Source organism: Pundamilia nyererei, unplaced genomic scaffold (assembly GCF_000239375.1).
Source record: "Pundamilia nyererei isolate P.nyererei 1_Seehausen unplaced genomic scaffold, PunNye1.0 scaffold00010, whole genome shotgun sequence".
Classification (NCBI taxonomy): domain Eukaryota; kingdom Metazoa; phylum Chordata; class Actinopteri; order Cichliformes; family Cichlidae; genus Pundamilia; species Pundamilia nyererei.
In genome coordinates this window covers 3,764,661-3,777,272 of record NW_005187411.1, presented here as the reverse complement: position 1 = coordinate 3,777,272, position 12,612 = coordinate 3,764,661, and the positions used below count along the sequence as shown (strand labels likewise).

Genomic DNA, 12,612 nt, shown 5'->3' with positions numbered 1-12,612 from the left:
GTGGAAGTACTGACCTTACTTTGAGTTTGATTCCATAAAAAGTGACAAAAACATTAGCGTCCATTGTGCGTGGGAAGAAAACTTCTTTTTACAGCGAAAAAAACCCTAAACTTCCGAGCAAGCACCGAGTAGCTACGACGTAATGGGAAACTCACAGAGAAACTCGCGGATTCTTCCATTGACCGCGGCACACCTGCACCAGGGTAAACCTCCGCCTACCGCACTCCTGCTTTACAGGATGAAAATAGAGCAACAGGACCGCTGAGTCTTTGACTTTATTTATTTTCTGCTGTGTTTTACTTGCATCTATTTGAAAGACTGAGTGTAAACACAAAAAATATTTTATTTTATGTGCTGGAATGTGTAGAAAATAGGTTTAAATGTTAAACTAATTTATTCAAGTCAGAGAATGTTGCTTATAGTTTAATTTTTACTTGATGCATAAAGTTAAAAGATTAAAACTAATAAAACAAGTTAAAAAAGAGACTTTTCCATCTGATTACATTTTATATGATGGATTATGTAGAAAAAGTAGAATTGGGCTGAAAGATCTATCACTTTATCACCTATTCAGGTTGTAAATCGTGTTTTTAAAAAGTAACTAAGTAACTCAGTAATTAATTACTTTTGAAAATAAGTAATCAGTAAAGTAACTGGATTACTTTTTTGGGGAAGTAATCAGTACTTAGTTACTGATTACTTTTTTCAAGTAACTTGACCAACACTGGATCTATTAGTACTGAGTACTGATACAGTAATGTAGCAACACTCAGCGACTACTCATGGGTCAGATCGTCAACATTGTGACAGGATTTGTGGCTGGTGCAATCCCACTGTAAGATGATTTCTACCCTTGAGAAGGTTTCTTATTTAAGAAATGTTATACTGATTTAATGTGTATTTGTGATGCAAAAATCAAAGTTACTTTTGGTTTTACTCATGCCAGCAGCAGTAGCTTAGCCATGCTTACTGTTTTCAGGTCATAGTAGCTGGTGTGATTATATCAACATTTGTAATCAAATTAGGCAATCTCTCATCTGAATGGTCTGGGAATAACTGTGGTTGCTGGACAGTTTCCATGCATGTCCTGCAGCAATAAACTTTACCGCTGCATCTTTGAAACCAAATGTCCACCTACGCCAGAACTGATAGTAAATGGTCTTTAAACTCTGGTCTCTCGTCTAATGTAGTACGAGCAAGTCCAGAGGATTCACAACAATAGAGTGGACAGCAAATCTACCCACTGCACGATCCAACCTGTTCCTTAAACCCAAATAAAGGTCTCTTTCAACCCAGTATCACAGCAGACATGTAACAGACAAGCCAAATGAAAGTACTGTAATCATGGGAAAGCATCTAAACAGACATTACTAATACATTTGCGTGTAAATACATATTAGCCACCTATCTTAATAGATTCTTGCATTGATGGATCCTAGAATGGACTTCATACCCTTCTTTGTCACTAGCGACTTCTTGGCCTTAAATATATCATCTGCCCCTGCTGGTACATATACGTCTGCATGCCTGTCCTTTTCACGACTTGGAGAGGCAAAGCTTGAAATTGAAATGGTGGACCTGGTCTGTTACATGCTTTGCGGTGACATTGGGTTGACTATTTCCAGCTATGTGCTCGGACAAGTTCAGTTCAATTCAATTCAGTTTTATTTATATAGCAACAAATCACAACACTCACCTCAAGAAACCCGAACAATCTGACCACCCTCTATGAGCAATCACTTGGTATCAGTAGGCAGGAAAAACTTCCTTTTGACTGGAAGAAACCTCAGGGTAAAGGAGGGACAATCATCTGCTGGGCTAAGAGAGGGAGGCAGGACGAAAGAGACACAAGTACAAATTTGGTCATTGTCTAGAGTTCATGTGCGATGCACCTCTACAGATACTGCAGTTGCTGTCTCAGAATGTATCATTTTACACCATCACTGGGTTCCCAGATGTCTTTCTCTGTTGGCATAAATTGAGAAAGACATAACCCTCATAAGCCCACCACACATTCAGGCACATAGCACATCCATGCTCACCTACCATTTAGTGCATGCTTGAGTAAACACTAGACATTAGCTGACAGCAAAGGTAGCAATGGCTCTGCCTCTTGGTTAAATCAATTTGCCTATCTACACTGGGCCATACGTCATATGCAGGCCTGCTGCATTTGGAGGGTATTACCCTTTCACCCAGACCAACAACCAGCCTGCCTCACATGCTGCAGCATCTGCTTGGACTTAACTCAAGCCTGAAATTAATAAATTTCTGATTTGTGAATGGCATGTAGAGCAATGGCTCCAACTGGGCAGAGATGCAGTATTGTGGGTGCTTCCGTTCTGCTTTTTGTCACACCCACATGAGTAATTTTAACTTTTTTTTTTTGCTTTTTATTATTGCAATCTTGAGATGTTGTTCCCACTAAGTTTTTTAAAGGATGATAAATGCACATTTCAGCTTAGCATCAGGCCTTACTGCATTAGACCTTCAATTTCAAAGCCAGATGTAGACATAATCGCTTTCACACAAACAGTATAGAGCTAATTTTAGGCAAGGTCTGGTCTTGATTGAAAATCTTCCCCTCTTTTCCATTCATTATGAATCTCATTAAGTCATTGTGCTGTAAACCAGGCCCTTAGGAGATAAGCTTTGTCCTTCACTTGTCTGATGTGTAAACAGATAAGCTGTTTAATCATCTATCATACATGCTACTAGCACATGTGTTTGTGAGTGTGTAGGTGTGGGGGTGACATTCACTAAAAACATATTAGAGTATAGCAGCTTGCATCAGGGATAAGTGAATGAATAATTCAGTGTTGTCCACAACAGTCTTATTGCAGCCTCACTCTGTGGTGCATTCAGTATTACAACACTAGGAGTAAGCGTCATTACCAGACACTCTCCGCACGAATCAGTTCTTCTGTGCTGATGCAATGAAGCACTGGGATGACTCCAAAGTAGTCATGCTGTGTGAGCTGTGTGATGTTTCACTCAGCACCTCTGACACATGTGCACATCGTGTTTTTTTGGTGATATTTTATGTGTACTATGAATAACAATATCTTGAGCTACTCTCATACACAAGGATGACAGCGCTGTGTTTGTATGCACATCTGGGAATGAATCTCAACTCCTGTCTCTGTGTTAACCATGGTCACTGTTGTTGTTCTTCTTCACCATGTTACTGTTTACGCTGCTGTGTGGACACTGAGTGATGATGATAGGCAGAATGCATATGCAGTAAAGCCAGAAGTAGCCATCCTAATGACTCAGTATGACGGTTTTAACAGTGGCTGCTTAGTTGTGGATCATGCATGAATCAGACCTAAAAAACAAAACAAAAATTTGATGTAACCCACTTGGATTTATAGCCAAGGCTTTTGTAAAAATTATTATTTTAGTTTTCTAATTATTAAGCAGCTGGCTTATGCTTGTAGCAACGCTCACCCTGGGGTTAAAAAACGAAAGGCAAAAATGTTCAAAACCAGCAAGTACTTACCTTCACAGTACCTTTTAATAAGGATTATTTTAAATGAAGCTGCAGTGAAGATTAGCAGGGCTTGGTTACCATTCCTTGTGTGTCTGACTCAGTTTTAGTAATAAGCTTGTATGTACAGTGAGTACTCTGTGCCCTTTTCTTGGCTGTTTAAGTGTACACGTCTTTGATGGAGGAAAGCCAGTAGTCGACTGACCTCTCAGCTATTCGAATGTCATGGTCCAGGCTTGGAGCAAAACAAAGCAAGCACGAAGAATTTGTATTGTATGATGTGAGGGAACTTTAAATAAATTATCTCAGTTTACACTAGCTGCCTTGGAGTGAAAGGAGGATCCCACAGGAGGAGATGAATGAAGTAACTACAGGCAAGGAGACTGATGACTACCCGGGCCCTGAAACGGGCTAAAGGGTTTGATCAATGAATGGATGAATTAAAACTCTTATACTTGCTAAGCAGTCCATAGGACACTTATAATGACAAAAAATGAACCACAGACCAATGACTATCAAAGCTGTCTCCACGTTTAATAGCGGTCACAGCAGAAAAATATAGAAGGTTAAGTCACTATAAGGAAGGGATGAGATGTCTTTGTCTTTAATTTAAAAAAAAAAAACAGTGGCAACTAATGTGGTTAGTACATGGTTATTAACAGTTGTTAACATGTTCACACATCTTTTCCACGTACTCTGACTAGTATTATTTTTATTTTTTAAGACAAAATTTTAATACATTAATATATCTATGGTTTTGTACAGTAAATATACAGTAGAAAACAATTCGTTTATTAAACTTACTCTTGCTAAGAAGACATCACGGCTATGTCGCCTCACATCAATGCTAAGAGAATATCCATGATGTCGAATCAACTTTCATTTTGGAACTGTTACCGAACTATACTACGATTAGATGCTGAGACAAGGCTGCCAGCTGATGGTTATTTGCCATCAAAATAGTAGTCCTCATCCCCAACCAATCACTACAGATGGATCCCCCTCCCTGAGCTTGCTTCAGAGTTTTCTTCCTGTTTAATGGGAGTTTTTCCTTTCCACTGTTGCCAAGTGTTTGCTGTAGGAGATTGTGTGATTGTTGGGGTTTTCTTTCTAATATTGTCTTTATCATACAATACACAGCACCTTGATTGTTGTTCCTTGTGTTGTTTAGATGTTTTAGGTTGTTTGAAATTTTTTTATTTTTTCATAGGGGTCTAACCAGCTACAGTAGTAAATCCACAAGTACGCCATTCCACATAGCTAACTGTGACACATTTACTGTTGTGCTGCGGCATTCGTTGAAATGTTGTTAAAGAGACACCATCAGTTACAGGAAAGAGAAACTGATTAGTAATGTATTTTCCTATTTTCCCATCAGAGGTAGAAAGACACAACACAGGAACTTCAGATTAGAGTCAGCTGACCTTTATTGTCTCAGTGTTTGGATATGATTCACTTTGAGTCATGCTGCCTGTGGAGCTCTGTGGAAGTCAGCGCTGGTTGTTAGATACACCATTCTAGTCTTGTTTGGAACACCTTAATAAATATTAGATGCACTGCCAATAAATTTGGTCATTCGTGGTCCTCAGATGATGGTTGTTTTTAGCTAAATGTCTCAATAACAACTGGTTTGATTGTCCTGAAATTCGTGTTCATCTAATTTAATGAGTGAACAGTTTTTGTTTTACCTGATGGTTCTTAAGAAAACAGCACATATGAGAGCAAACACTGCAAAAACAAACCTTTATAAATTGTACTGAGGATGAATTATAAAAATGGTCATGGCCGCTTGAGAGTTTGCAAATGAATGCATCAAGACTGGTGAGACTGGCACCGAGACACCAAGAATGTTTCCTTTGCTACTTAATATGCCAATTTATTGTCACAGCCCAAGCACAATAATCCCTCTCAAGAGCCCAGCTGCCAATCAACACTTCACTTAATGGAGGTGATTTGTGGAGTTGTATCAGGAACAAACATACACTTGGAAATCGGTCTTAACAGCAATAATGTGCAAGCTGAAGGATGTGTTAAATGTGAAAAGGCAAACATTTGTAATTAGCGTGGCAAACGCAGTTGTTTGTTTTCCAGCCACCACATTCCTTAACGCTTCGAAATCACTTCAAAGCTGGTTGATGTGTGAAAAATGAAATCAACAAAATCCCTAAAAATAATTAACAACTTTGCAGACTTTGTTCTGCTAGTAACTCCTCTCCCTAATCATTTCATGTTTAAATGAATAAAACCCACTTCCCACACAAAACTCAGCTGAGATTTTACAATGTGGCTTTTTCACAGTACCTGACAAGAATAAAGATTTACATGACAATTTGCCACATACGCTATAAGTGGTAAGTAAATCATGCTGTTGCTCTTCAATAATAAATGAAAGCAAACGTAATACATGGATGGAAAGCTGGAGGGTTGTGATTAGCAGACATTTGAAGTTTTCGTTCCTTCTGGGACATAACGCCACTTTTCCACATTTCAGTTCCTATCTCTTTTGTTGTATTTGAAATTGAGTCAGCTTCCATCGTGTGATAATGTTCTGTTACTGTTGCCTGGAAGAAATATTTCCCTTTGTACCGCTACACTCCAATTTCCCATCTCCCTTCAGAGTAATGTGAATAAAAAAGTAAATACTTTAAAAAGTATTGACTTTTGAAGAAACTTTTTTCATTTTTTCCATGAAATATTCATTTGTGCTGCAATTATTGGAGAGAGAATATCGTTTTTATGTAGTTGTTGACAATCTTACAACTACACAACAGGAGTGTGGGTGTTAATCCATGGATCAAGTCACGATACTCCTTTCAGAAATCACAGTTGAGTTTGCAGTTTATTCACATGCGGTGATTCCAGGTGGTTTGTCTGTGTATGTCTCTGTTCATATAAATAATATGGTGCACAGGATGATGCACTGCAAAATACAACATTTCTAATCATTTTTCTCTCATTTGTCTCACCTAGGAAGAAAATGCCTCGGAAGAAGCTGGATGAAAATCTGACAAAACCTCGCAACATCTGTCTGACAGGCGATGCTGTGAGAAGAGAGATATGGATGTTGAAGAATTACCCATGAGCTACATTTATAAGTTTTTCCTTGGTTTGATGCTGATCCTGTAACTGTAGTGCTTTGGCTTCCCAACATCATTAGAAATAGGGAGCAAAGCCAAGTTACAGTCAGAACCTGACTAAGCTTTCTTGTGGACTTCAGAAAAGATAAGGGAGAGAGAGAGAGCAAGCAAACCTTTGTATCTGTTGTCATCATCTTCCTACGCACAGTTCCCTGGTTTGCTTTATTGAAAAGGAGGAGCCCATTAAAGCATTTGATAGATAGGAAAAGCTTGGTCTGAAGGTGTGGTTGCTGGCTGGCTGCTGGTTGGAGATGAGATAAGAGCGTGGGGAAACGAGAGAGACAAGACGTGCCTTTCTGACGGGAGATGAATACAAATTAGGATTTTGCCCTCCTGCAGCTACACCAGTTAAGCGAATCAATACTGAAGTGGAGAAATGGTCAAATTCGTCTCTGATTCATGCCAACTAATCATCAGTATCATTAGTTCTAAACCAAAACTGTGGAATGAGTTGTTTGCTAACGGTTAATATGAAATAATTCTTTTGAATAAAAGGGTTGATGAATTACGGAGAGATCCGTTTACAAATGCGGTTTCAAAAAAGTTAGAAAAAAGAACATTAAAAGGCGGACTTCTGGTCAAAACCATCAGTGCCACACCATCATGGCCTTTTTCAGTGTTACACCTGAACTGATCCGTGTACACTTGTAGATTATAGATATGAGACTGGATTCAAAGCAGGTTTAACAGAGTGGAGGCGTGATGGAGCTGGACAACAGCTCACTGGACTACTTCATTAGAAACTTCACAGAGATTCCTAACACCACTACAGCACCACCCTGGAGCGAGGCCACACTCCTCGGTTTCCAGGTCTCTCTGTCTGCTCTGTTAGCCATTGTCACCTTGGCTACTGTCCTTTCAAATGCCTTTGTCATCGCCACCATCTTTCTGACCAGGAAGCTCCACACACCTGCCAACTTCCTAATTGGCTCCCTCGCCGTCACAGACCTGTTGGTTTCCATTTTAGTCATGCCAATTAGCATCGTGTACACTGTCAGCAAGACCTGGTCGCTGGGGCAGATTGTTTGTGACATCTGGCTGTCATCTGATATCACATTCTGCACCGCCTCCATCTTGCACCTGTGTGTAATTGCGCTGGATCGCTATTGGGCTATCACGCACGCGCTGGAGTACTCAAAGCGCCGCACCATGCGCCGTGCAGGGATCATGGTTGGGGTGGTGTGGGTGATATCTATATCGATTTCCATGCCTCCACTTTTCTGGCGGCAGGCCAAAGCCCATGAGGAGCTTACAGAGTGTATGGTGAATACAGATCAGATCTCTTACACCCTATACTCCACCTTCGGCGCCTTCTACGTTCCCACAGTGCTTCTCATCATCCTCTACGGTCGGATTTACGTCGCAGCCCGCTCTCGCATTTTTAAGACACCGTCGTCGTCTGGGAAGCGTTTCACCACAGCGCAGCTAATCCAGACCTCTGCAGGGTCCTCTCTCTGTTCTCTTAATTCCTCCTCCCACCACGAAGCACACCTACACTCTGGCAATGCGGGAGGTGTGGGAGGAGGAGGGGGAGGGGGAGGGTCGCCTCTGTTCATGAACAGCGTGAAAGTCAAGCTGGCAGACAACGTGCTGGAGAGGAAACGTCTGTGTGCAGCACGGGAGAGGAAAGCAACCAAGACACTGGGCATCATCCTGGGCGCGTTCATTGTCTGTTGGCTTCCCTTCTTTGTTGGCACGCTTGTCATGGCGATATGCAAAGAGTGCTGGTTTGATCCAGTGCTGTTTGACATCTTTACATGGCTGGGATACCTGAACTCCCTCATCAACCCTGTCATCTACACCGTCTTCAACGACGAATTCAAGCAGGCTTTCCAAAAGCTCATCAAATTCAGACGGTGCTCCTGAAAAAAAGACAAGCGTGGATTAAAACTGGCATATCCAGTGAAAAGAAATGGAGCGAAAAAGGCAAAACAAAAACAATAGATAATAGTCAGAGTGTGTGCAAAAAAATACCATCTTGATAAATGTGATTTTTTTTAAATACATTAAATATCTGTGCATAGACCTTTAGATACCTACAGTATTTCAATTATAAAGACTTGTGCATGCATCCTACAAAAGACCCCCCCACCCCCACCTTTCCAGACATTGCGATGTGCCAGAATTCCCACACCTAAGACGAACTAAAAAAGAAGTTTGGGAAATCTATTTAATATGAGAGAGACATCATTGTTATTTCTTGGAGCAAGAAAAGCTTCTACACAGATAAGGACCAGAGTGACTGTTTGGAAGGAGCAAACTCTGAGCGACTGAATTCAATCGAGCCAAAAAAGAAAAGCCATGAAATGTATGTTGTCTTCATCTCTGTGTCACACTGTACGCTGCTTCTCCTATGTACTGTAAAGTTTCTGTGGAACAGTAAAGTACTTAGAAAGACTCCAACTTCTAAAGGCTCAGAAAAGCTTTGTCCATGTATGCAAATGTGCATTAAATGTGTGTGCTGGTGGTGGGAGCTCTGTGCGTGCGCATGTGAGTAAAGGTAGACGTGTTTGAAGAAGAAGTGAGGATTTTGAAAAGGAAACTGCATTTCAAGTCCAAATATTAATTCAGGTTTTTGTGATGGATTACACGTGCTTCATTTCCACCAAGGCATAATAGCTATAGTAGTCGTGCATGTATTTCCCCATTCATGTTTTAGAAACAAACAAATGAAAAACTGATCTGACATGTGATTTGACCATGACGAAACAGTAAAAAGATAAAATAAAAAGATGACTAAAAAAAACAACTTTTTATGCACACTCAAAAGAAATTCTGCCCAAAATAATGACTTGAACTAATTTGGTTATAACTTTGCTACGAGTACAATGTAAAACGTTACATTTAATGGAATCTGGTTAAATGAAATTTACTAAATTGGTATACATTCAGTTTATACCAAAAACGTTTTCCTTAACAAATAAGCAGCATCAGCATCATTGCTTCATGTTAACTGAGTGAATAAAATTAAAAAGTGTAAAAATTCAACAATGCGGGATTTCCTTGTTGATAGATGTGAAATTATGTGACTCTACAGTTTTATATTCTGTTTATTTTGTAATTTATTGATGAACACAAATACAGGCCTGATTTCCATGACTGATTTGCAAACTTTTAGAGAATCCCTGAGCTCCCTACCATGAGGAACAGTACAAGGTGGACAGACTGCTGGTTATACAAGTACATATTTGTGGTAGCTTCACTTTGTCTCTAGATCAGTCTGACAATGATTGGATGGATCGCCCAGCGTAATGGACAGTCTTTGAAGATATTATGCTGAACCACCAGCTCAGACCCTTAAAATGAATATATTATTTATGTGCAATTTATTTGTTTACATTTCCTGAGTGTGCTTTTTGATACTTCAGCTCATTGTGCAGCAGAGTAAGGCTCTCTTACTGCGAAATGTATTTTTAATGAAATGCTTCTTTTTTGTTGAGCTCAGCAAAGGCATCTCGATAATGGTGTACATTTTCCTCATTTTCTGTTATTTACATACTGTTACATGCTTGGACGTTCATATATTTTTGACATGGATGAAGTTAAAAAGACATGAAAAAAAAAGAAAGGCAACCATATGTATTAGGTTTGAACCAGAATTGAGAAAAAATCTGATTTAAAAACTATTAACAATGTTTGGTTGTCAAATATGTTGATTGTTGTTTGAAAAGCTTCAGTATCAGACTGAAGTTGTGAACACCAGAAACAAACAGCTGATTCTTTGCAAATCAAGTAAATAAATATTAACATATATATAAATACATATTAGCTGTTTGTTTGTAGTTTTACACGTCCCACATGTTTCAGTATGTTCATCAGATAGCATCTATCGTCTACCATTTAATGCTGGGCAGTTAGTACAGATGAGATTTGTTAGACATGAAAAATAGATGCATACTGCTATGGGAGCATTGAAATAGTAAAAGGAGGGTCAAACAATAAATTAATCAAGCTCATAACTTTATAATGTTCTGTAAAACTGACAATAACTCCAAAGCCAGGTGGTAATTGTATGTAGCTTTATTACTGCATACATGCAGAAACGCGATCTAGTGTAAAAATGAGCAATCATCTTAGTCATTTTAATAGTTATTTATTTTATTTTTATTTTGCCCCAGTCATTAAAGCAGAAAAGGTTTTAGGTCAGAATTGCTGCTTGAATGCACACTGACGGCTAATAAGGGCAGAAGTCAGATTTTCCCTTTAACATTCTAGCTAGACTTTATATAAGTAATCGTTTTGAAAGCTAATGGCCTTCACAGTGTCAAATTAATTAGACAGTGAATATACAAAGATCTCTGAAAAGAGGTCACATTTGCCTGAATTTGTCTGTGGATCATGTAATTCAGGATACAGAATTAAACATGCCACAATTAGTAAGATGGCTATGGCCTTTGGGATTTCTGAGGTCATAGATAAATGTTGAGCAGAAATCAAAACAAATCACAGAAAACTGAATTTCTGTACAAAGATAAGTTAAGATGCAAAAGAAGTGTTCAGACAGCTGAGATCCTCAGACAAATACCACATAATCTTGGGTTCAAATTAGGCTGCACGTGCCTCTTTTAACTGAGTTCTCTAAAATTATCTCCAAACATTTATATGGATGAAGAAAATGAGAAAGCCAAAAGTAGTCCTGTCACTCTGGATGAGCTTGGACAGGAGATGGCTTCGGATAACGAAAGGCTGTCTTAAGCAGTGAAACCAAAATGTCAGGATGCACTTAACCTTATGAGATGGGAACTGCCACTTCCCAACCTGAGCAAGGCTGAAAGGGAGCACAGAGGAAAACAGCTGCAAGAGGGTAAGTGGATTTAAAGCAAGTGACAGTCCTACAAGCTCACAAAATGAAAGTGTCCAACAGACTGTTGAACTGTTAACCAAGTCAAGCCAAAGTGTAATAAAGTACCACTTGGTATATAACATACACATTATATTACTTAGAAAAAAATCAAGTTAGAAGTATTTTGGCAGATTTTCTATAAAAAATGTCCTGTAGATTTGTTTAAATGGCGAACTTACGTACATAAACTCAAATTGGATGTTTTCATAATGTGATGACAAAAAAATTTGCACATTCTCTCAGCACCTTCCTCATGAAATGTTCAGATCAGCACAGTGTAAAAGCTAAAGTTGGCTGTTTGCTGATCTGGAGCATTCGGTTATGTGTTAAAACAGTGCCACAATCTTCCCAGGAGTGGACATCCTGCAAATTCACCCCAAAGTCAGACTGTGGAAATTGCAAGAAGCCTAAGAGCTGCATCGCAGACTCTCCAGCCTCATTTAGGATGTTAAAATGTTAAAGTTCATGACAGTACAATTAGAAGCAGACTGAGTGAGTCTGGCTTGTTTAGACAGATTGCCAGGAGAAAGCCTTTTCTCTCCAAAAGAACATTGCAGAAAGTTTCATCTGAACAAACCAAGAGATTTCTGCAACAGACAAACTCAACGTGAAGATGTCTGGTCATGATGTTCAGCACCACATTTTGCAGCACAAACGCCTCACACCAACAGATAGTGATGGAGGTGTGATGATTTGTGATGTTTTTTTCAGCCATAAAACCCGGGCACCTTGCAGTCTATGAGTCGAATATGAACTCCTCCATATTCAGAGTACTGTAGAGTCAAATGTGAGGCAATGATGATAATGACCCAAGACAAGCAGCAAATCTACAACAGAATGTGTGAACGAAAAGAATTCAGGTCCCAGTCAAAGTGCAGACCTCAACCTTATTAAAATATTGTGGAAAGACTTTATACTGTAGAGAAGAGCGAGCCAAGAGTCCTCCAGAATGATGTGAGAGACTAATAAAGTCAAACGGACACTGATTACTTCAAGTTATTGCTGATAAAGGTGATTCTACTAGCTACTGAAGCATGGGATGTATTTACTGTCTCAAAGCACTGCTTTTTATTTGTAGGCGATGTAGTCATGAACCAAAGTCCTGAAATATAAAAAATACTGAGCCAAATGTGCCTGAAGAC

General features: G+C 39.3%; 1 protein-coding gene across 1 annotated transcript in view; it reads left to right on the top strand.

The window, feature by feature from the left end:
• Positions 1-8,575, top strand: part of htr1d (5-hydroxytryptamine (serotonin) receptor 1D, G protein-coupled) — a 26,248-nt gene extending 17,673 nt beyond the window's left edge. The window contains exon 2 of the mRNA XM_005723867.1: positions 6,461-8,575. Within this exon, the coding sequence (XP_005723924.1) occupies positions 7,330-8,493 (1,164 nt within the window). The 5' untranslated portion in view covers positions 6,461-7,329 and the 3' untranslated portion in view covers positions 8,494-8,575. The remainder of the gene's footprint in view (positions 1-6,460) is intronic.
• The last annotated feature ends 4,037 nt before the right edge of the window (positions 8,576-12,612 follow it).